The 7,014-nt window shown below is 44.9% G+C and overlaps 2 protein-coding genes across 3 annotated transcripts; one reads left to right on the top strand and one right to left on the bottom strand.

Moving 5' to 3' along the window:
• Positions 1 to 277: 277 nt before the first annotated feature.
• LOC124701241 (26S proteasome non-ATPase regulatory subunit 11 homolog) lies at positions 278 to 3,125 on the top strand. Its single transcript, XM_047233287.1, has 2 exons — positions 278 to 427; positions 1,539 to 3,125. Exon 2 carries the CDS (start codon positions 1,553 to 1,555, stop codon positions 2,831 to 2,833), a length of 1,281 nt encoding a protein of 426 aa, XP_047089243.1. The 5' UTR covers positions 278 to 427; positions 1,539 to 1,552; the 3' UTR covers positions 2,834 to 3,125.
• Positions 3,126 to 3,435: 310 nt separating this feature from the next.
• Positions 3,436 to 5,983, bottom strand: LOC124701240 (dihydrodipicolinate reductase-like protein CRR1, chloroplastic). 2 transcript variants are annotated; one of them, XM_047233286.1, is made up of 10 exons: positions 5,718 to 5,980; positions 5,486 to 5,608; positions 5,298 to 5,372; positions 5,130 to 5,195; positions 4,752 to 4,847; positions 4,557 to 4,673; positions 4,390 to 4,482; positions 4,104 to 4,205; positions 3,946 to 4,032; positions 3,436 to 3,863 (listed from the first exon to the last, which is right to left on the bottom strand). In XM_047233286.1, exons 1-10 carry the CDS (start codon positions 5,922 to 5,924, stop codon positions 3,831 to 3,833), a joined length of 999 nt encoding a protein of 332 aa, XP_047089242.1. In that variant the 5' UTR covers positions 5,925 to 5,980; the 3' UTR covers positions 3,436 to 3,830. The 2 variants fall into 2 exon arrangements, with proteins under 2 accessions (XP_047089242.1, XP_047089240.1); XM_047233284.1 differs by having other exon boundaries at positions 5,130 to 5,372; positions 5,718 to 5,983.
• Between the last annotated feature and the right edge of the window lie 1,031 nt (positions 5,984 to 7,014).

Consider the following 7,014-nt stretch of genomic DNA (forward strand, 5'->3'; position numbering starts at 1 on the left):
TATGGAAAGTATAAGATTGTGTCAAGGAAGATGAAAAAGTTTGAGAACCTCGATTTTTTTTTGGTTTCTTTCGAACTTTATTTTGTAAAATATTTGAAGTCAGCTCATGTCTTTACCATGTACTATTTATTACTATAAATATATGTGGTATTGATTAAAAAAAGAAACAATTATGGAACATAGGGAGCATATAATTTGATTATTTTATTTAATAAAACATCGCAATATTAGTAAAGTTATCTGCCCTCGATTCAATCCATCTCGGCCGTCCGGTACCTTTCTTCTTCCTCTCCAAGTCCCAACTCGTGGAGTCCAACGCCGCGGCTCCTCACCGATCCCGGCCGCCCAACCCACTCCGAACCCTCCGCTTCCCACGCGCATCGCCGCCATCGCCGTTCCCGTTCCTCCTTCCTGCTGGGTTTTTCAGGTACGAGCTTGTCATCACCCGCTGACTAGCTTAGACCCCCACTGACCTCCGCGATTTTTGGATGTGCGCAACCATCTAGATCTGCCCCTGTGGAGCAGTACCGGCGGAAATCGGATTTGGTACTTTGTTACTCCGCGAAAATCCGCCGCTGGATTGACCTAGCGTGTTCTGGAAGTCTGTCGGCTTTGTTAGCGTAAGATGAGTTGGATCTTGCTAAGGGCAGCATGGTTCTCCCATGCCTTGTGGCTGTTTATTCTGGGATTAGGGTTCAGCTGTTTTAGTTATAGCAATTAGGCTTAGGAATACTTGTTGTGGCCTAGCTTGGTGAAGGGTAATTGTACATTATACCGATTTACAGGATGTACTGGTGGCACAGCGTTTCATCATATTACTTGATGCTAAGACAATGGGCCTTGCTACTTGCGACTAGCTGGAGTGGACACCAGCCCATTTTTATGTTTATGTTAACTGAACACTCTTTGGTCCAGTTTGACCTTGGGAAATCATTGAGACACTCGATACTACCCAGTGTAGCACTCTAGGACTTGTCCTGTACATCTGAATAACATGGTTATATCACCTATGGTATCTGAATTATATGGTTACCAGATCAGTTGCAAAATTGGATCCTGCCAAGGGCAGCCTGGGTCTCCTATCCCATTTTGGCTGTTTATTCTAAGATTAAGGTTTCGGGATTTTGGTTATAGCAATTTGTCTTTAAGAAAATTTATTGCGGTCCAGATTAAAGTCGACTATACTGATTTATAAGAGGCACTGCTGGCATAGCGTTCCACTACCAAATTAGCTGATGTCTAGCTGAATGGGAAACTATATTTGTGTTGATTTATTCCAAATTATCACCCCAAGATGTTTCCCTGTCCTGATCAATCTTGGGCACCGTTTAGGCACATGATTCTATATATTGCTTCATTTGTGACATCTCATGGTACCGTGGCTTCATTTGTAATGATCAGCTACTCCATGTATTGCTAGACCTAACTTAGCTATTGTCCCGCCATCAGTTTTGCAGGCCTCATGAAGAAATATGGAAAGTCATGTGTTATTTTGATATGTTGTAGCACTATGTAACCTGCATTTATTTTCTTGTCAGTTAAGGGTGTGATCATGTCTTCTTCAATGGAGTCAACATACCTTCCTGCTACTACTGAGTCAATTGCAAAAGCTCAGGAGGCTAAGGATGCTTCAGCGTCGATTTCAATCCTTTACCGTGTGATTCAAGACCCGTCTTCTTCTCCAGATGCACTGAGAACAAAAGAGCTTGCGATTACTAACCTTACAAACTACCTCGCTAAAGAGAACCGAGCTGAGGATCTGCGGAATCTTTTGACCCAGCTCAGGCCATTTTTCTCACTGATTCCCAAGGCCAAGACTGCAAAAATTGTCCGTGGAGTCATTGATGCTGTCGCCAAGATTCCTGGAACATCTGATCTTCAGATCTCACTCTGCAAGGAGATGGTGGAATGGACCCGTGCAGAGAAACGGACGTTCCTTAGGCAGCGTGTGGAGTCAAGGTTAGCGGCCCTTCTATTAGAGAATCGGGAGTACACTGAAGCCCTTACCCTCCTTACTGGTCTTATCAAGGAAGTCAGGAGACTTGATGACAAGTTGCTTCTTGTGGACATTGACCTATTGGAAAGCAAACTCCACTTCTCTCTGAGAAACCTGCCGAAGGCCAAAGCTTCATTGACCGCTGCAAGAACAGCGGCTAATGCCATTTATGTTCCACCAGCTCAGCAGGGCACTATTGATCTGCAGAGTGGAATCCTTCACGCTGAGGAGAAGGATTACAAAACTGCTTACAGCTACTTCTTTGAAGCATTTGAGGCTTTCAATGCACTGGAGGACCCAAGAGCTATCTTCAGCTTGAAGTATATGCTCTTGTGCAAGATAATGGTTAACCAGGCTGATGATGTGGCTGGAATAATTTCATCTAAGGCTAGCCTGAAGTATGTGGGTCCTGATGTTGATGCCATGAAAGCTGTAGCGGATGCCTACTCTAAAAGATCTCTCAAGTATTTTGAAACCGCCCTTCGTGATTATAAAGCTCAGCTTGAGGAGGATCCTATTGTTCACAGGCATCTTTCATCACTGTATGATACCCTGCTGGAGCAGAATCTCTGCAGGTTGATTGAGCCATACTCAAAAGTGGAGATTGAGCATATCGCACAGATGATTGAATTGCCCATTGATCATGTTGAGAAGAAGTTGTCACAGATGATCCTTGACAAGAAATTTGCTGGTACTCTGGATCAAGGTGCTGGTTGCCTCATTATCTTTGAGGAACTCACAACCGAGGCTATCTTCCCTGCTACACTCGAAACTATTTCAAACGTTGGGAAGGTTGTGGACAGCCTTTACATGAGGTCCGCGAAGATCATGGCTTGAAGTGCAGTATTCGCGTGATAGTTTATCTGTTGAATATGATTTTATCTTGTTACATTGAGTCTTCCAAGACACCTAATCCTGTATGTCAACACTTTATTCTGCATGTATTTTAGTCTACCTTGACAACAGGATAATGTGTTGTTTCAGTGTGGTTGACGTGTAGCCGTGTACTTCCTTTTTCTACCTTGATGAAGTTCGGCCTTAGGCCCTTCGAAAAATAGTTGGTCCAACTATAAAACCGAGTTATGCTACTGCTACATTTTTTTTAACGATTGTCCATTAACTTGTTTTTTTTTCGTATGAGGATAGTAATAATGCTTAAAATACAAATATACAATGGTGACTTGGCAAGAGGTGCTTTTCCCTGATACTGCCAGCCAATATGTCAAATTTGTGCACGAAACCATTTTTTCCATCTGTGTGCTGAGGCTAGACCCAATATTGAAATCCATGCTTGTAGTTACTGTGTTGACTCTTGTGTTATACCTTTGTGTTGACTCTTGTGTTATACCTTCATGTCAGCTGTCGCCATGTGTGCAGTGATTTCTTTCTAGCGATCCTGTTGTGCTGACATAATAACCAAGTTAAAGCGTACACTGAGATTGAAAAAAGGATACACTAGCAAGGATCCACACCCTAGTGCGTACACGTATAATTTTTCTTTAAGAGTGTTTCTGAAAAAAAAAACTCGACAACTATAGCGAGCCATCAAGTAAACCCCTTAGAGCATGTCAACAGCTAGAGCAAGCCATCAGGTAACCCCTGAGAGCATGTCAACAGCTTGCGTTTTTCCCTGGAGCGCTATCAGAAGTGTCATCTTATGTTTGCTGAGCGATTCTTCTCAAAACTCTGCATCCCGTTCATAGGGTTCTCGCCTTGCCACTGGCGCTGCTTCTGATTATGAGCCAAAGAATTGATTTGATCTCATTTATCTCTTATCATGAACAGCTGGAATGTCAAAAACTGTGGTTCTCTTCATGTGCAAGTCCGTCATTTCCTACAAGAACTTCTCCAGACCATAGATCAAGTTCTGCAAAACATGTGGTGATGTTTTCAGTGGATAAGGCACTGTCAAGAATACTACCGAAAAGTGCAGTATCACTATCAGGTACCTTCAACCGAATCACTTTCCGTATTGCCAGAATTAGTCCTGGCATAAGACACCGAACATTTGTAACATCATGCTTCAAGGTGTAAATCTGAAATAATATTCGTAATGTGCTTAGTTCATCCAAAGTTCAGTCAAGTATATTGGCTAGAACTTAAGTACCTCTCCAGGACCTGACAAAATGACGGATGTGCTTGAAGCAATCCCCGGAAGAACCATGCTGTGCACACGTACTCCATCTTCTCCGAGTACCTGACCTCTTGACTTTTCAACACCAGCAAGTCAGTTTGTGAAACATATCATTTACTGTTATTTCAAATGTTGTAGAGGTGAAAAATGGATTAGTATATACAAGAATATGAGCATGTCTTCCAAAGCACTAGCAGTCGGTGTTCCTGACTAAAAATCGCACGAAAGGAAAATTGCTGAATATTTTTGTCACACTTACTGGATTATCAGAGTCCATATCTTCCCTGTTGTATATCTGACCAAGATCAGATATGTTGTTTGCAATCTGTATTGCATCTTGCGATGGCAAGTCCTGTGAATCTGAAACATCAGCCTAGTAATGTGCACATTGCTCTAACAGTTTAATTTGTCAGTAATGCTTCCTACCGATGGGTTAGGTCTTGATTCCACAATCTCGACATTGTTGTAGTGGAATGATGCTTGGATTGCAGCTTGTTGAAGGAGTACCGAGCCTATTGATAGCGTCGGAGCGACCAAGCAACCCTGATCATGGAAGTTTTCATGTTCTAATAACTCTGACCATGGTAAATTTTAGAAATAAGTCGGCGATGATAGTCATACCATGCTTGCTTTCTCACAGAATGCTGACAGTTCAGTCACTGTATCCATCTCAATTTTTGGAACGTATACGATGCTGCTTAAGCCAAATGCTGCTGCCTGCATGAAACCATTTTTTCCTTCACTAAATCACTATTTATGGAGTTAGGTTCAGATTTTATAAATAAAGATCTTATCCTGGATCTTGGAGGGGAGTAATGAATAATTAAACAATGTATGCGTTTAGTTCTGAATGGCATTATATATGTCCTTCTGTCCTCTGAAATGACTTGTTTGAGTGAGGTGCTATTAGTTTGGGTTTGGCTACCTCTAATAAATGAATCTTCATTTGCACTTCTGGATGCTCATGATACCGCGCGCTATGTTCGTTGGATGACGTACCTGCTTGACATTGTCGTAGACAAGAGAAGGTTCACTGAAATCGACAACCACGCCAGTTCCTCTTGACTGAAAAGAGCAGAATTTGCGGTCAGCGCGCGTTAACGCTCTCCCGGAAAGAATCATACATACGACAAACCTACATTTCACAGTGAAGATGCAAACTAGTACCTGTGCTATGGATCCCAGAACCATGGTGAGATCATTGAGCACGGGGATCTCCAAGGGTTCTTCCATGCCACTTATCTGACGAGACAAAACCAGCAATTACAAACTGCGGAGTAGGAGGCCGTGAACAGAGTCCAAGCACAGGGGAATCGTTACACTGTTCGAACGAGCGGCGAGCAAAGATCAAGTACCTCTCCTGCATCTTGCCCAATGCACTGGGTATCAATGGCGCCCGCGAGCTCCATCCCCCTCGCCATGCTCACCGCCGCGATCGCCGCCCTTCCGATCTCCTTTGTGGCGCCGACGATGACCACCTTAGCTCCCAATGTTGCCAGGGAACAGTGTCAGTGGCAGATATATAAGAGTGACACCTGACTTTTTCCAAGAACCGAACTACGATCCCCAGCCCCCACGATGTGGTACCTTGATTGTGCTCTGCGACGGCGGCGCCTGCCCGGAGGCAGCGGAGCAGGAGACCTTGGCCGCGCCTCTCCTCCCGGTGGAGGCCTGCACGCGCGCTCTGGTGCGGTGGTGGTGGACGAAGTAGCGGCATGACGAAGCGGCCGCGCTGGCTCTGCAGGGTGTGGAGGTCGAGCAAGGGAGGAGGTTCAAGCAGCTGCGCCCTCCCATTTTTTGAGATAACGGTAGAAGATTACGCTTGGTCTCTCCACCCGAGGCCAGGGTGCACTGCTCTGCGCACACGGACACACCATACGTAGGCGTGCCCTGCCAACCGAAGCGATTTTTTTTAAATAATACACTTTTTAATATTAATTCCAGGAATAATAGTCGTTTTTAGCAAATTTCAGAAATAATACACCGTCGGGGTATGCGAACCCGAAATTGGAAAATCGGGTTTGAGGAGCCCGAGGTGGAGGGAATTTGGCGTGCTTGGCCAATATCGGGGATTACTACCCCGAAGCGTGGGTGTCGGCCACCAGCGGCCCGTGTCGGCCTGTCCCCTGGCCAGGGGCAGATGCTGTCGGGGCCTGGAATCCCGATGCACTAATTTCGGGGTAGCGTACCCCGAGTCGGCTTCAGCGTGCCCGAAACGGAGGGGAATAAATTCGCCCGCACGCAGCTGCCTCGACGCCATCTTTCTCCTCAGCTCGCTCTCAGTTCATGTGCTCTCTCTCTCTCCCGTTAGCTCTCAGTTCAGCAGCATTTTCTCTCGTTTGTGAGCGATTTTGTCCAGCCATTTGTTCTAGTTTCACCACCAAATGCTGTAGAATTAGTTGATCTATAGATGAGTTAGTTTTTGAGGCGTTTTGGTGGAGGTGCTGTTGGTGGTGGTGGAGCTGTTGGTGGTGGTGGAGCTGGTGGATGTGGTGCTGCTTCGTGGTGTTGCTGCTGCAGCTGCTGCGTGGTGGTGCAGCTGCTGCGGGGTGGAGGAGCTGAGCTGCTGACGGAGGTGTTTGGCACGCTTCAAGGGTAAACTCTAATTCCTGATATTAGATGGTGTAATCATGCATGTTGCGTTCGTTAGGTTCGCAGATTAGTTACTGAAATATGTACCGGTAGAAAGTATTTATTTAGGACTGTAGGTGCTAGATTTTTATTTATTTTAGAGTGTAGGTGCTAGATTTTTTTGACGAGTCTATAATTTGTATAGGTGAGCAGATATGTCAGATAGATTAAAATTCGTTGTTTATTTCGGTCATGGCACGGTCCGAACAACTCCGATGGGAGCTGATCTGAGCGAGTTTCAGTACAAGGAGTT

Source organism: Lolium rigidum, chromosome 3 (genome assembly GCF_022539505.1).
Source record: "Lolium rigidum isolate FL_2022 chromosome 3, APGP_CSIRO_Lrig_0.1, whole genome shotgun sequence".
Lineage (NCBI taxonomy): Eukaryota > Viridiplantae > Streptophyta > Magnoliopsida > Poales > Poaceae > Lolium > Lolium rigidum.

Excerpts from the sequence above, each read along its gene's own strand:
- LOC124701241 (XM_047233287.1), top strand. The coding sequence starts at position 1,553 with ATGTCTTCTTCAATGGAGTCAACATACCTTCCTGCTACTACTGAGTCA.
- LOC124701240 (XM_047233284.1), bottom strand. The coding sequence starts at position 5,924 with ATGGGAGGGCGCAGCTGCTTGAACCTCCTCCCTTGCTCGACCTCCACA. Across the intron at positions 4,674-4,751 it reads TCTGTGAGAAAGCAAGCATG|GGTTGCTTGGTCGCTCCGAC; the intron begins GTATGACTATCA and ends TTCCATGATCAG. Across the intron at positions 4,483-4,556 it reads AATCAAGACCTAACCCATCG|GACTTGCCATCGCAAGATGC; the intron begins GTAGGAAGCATT and ends TCAGATTCACAG.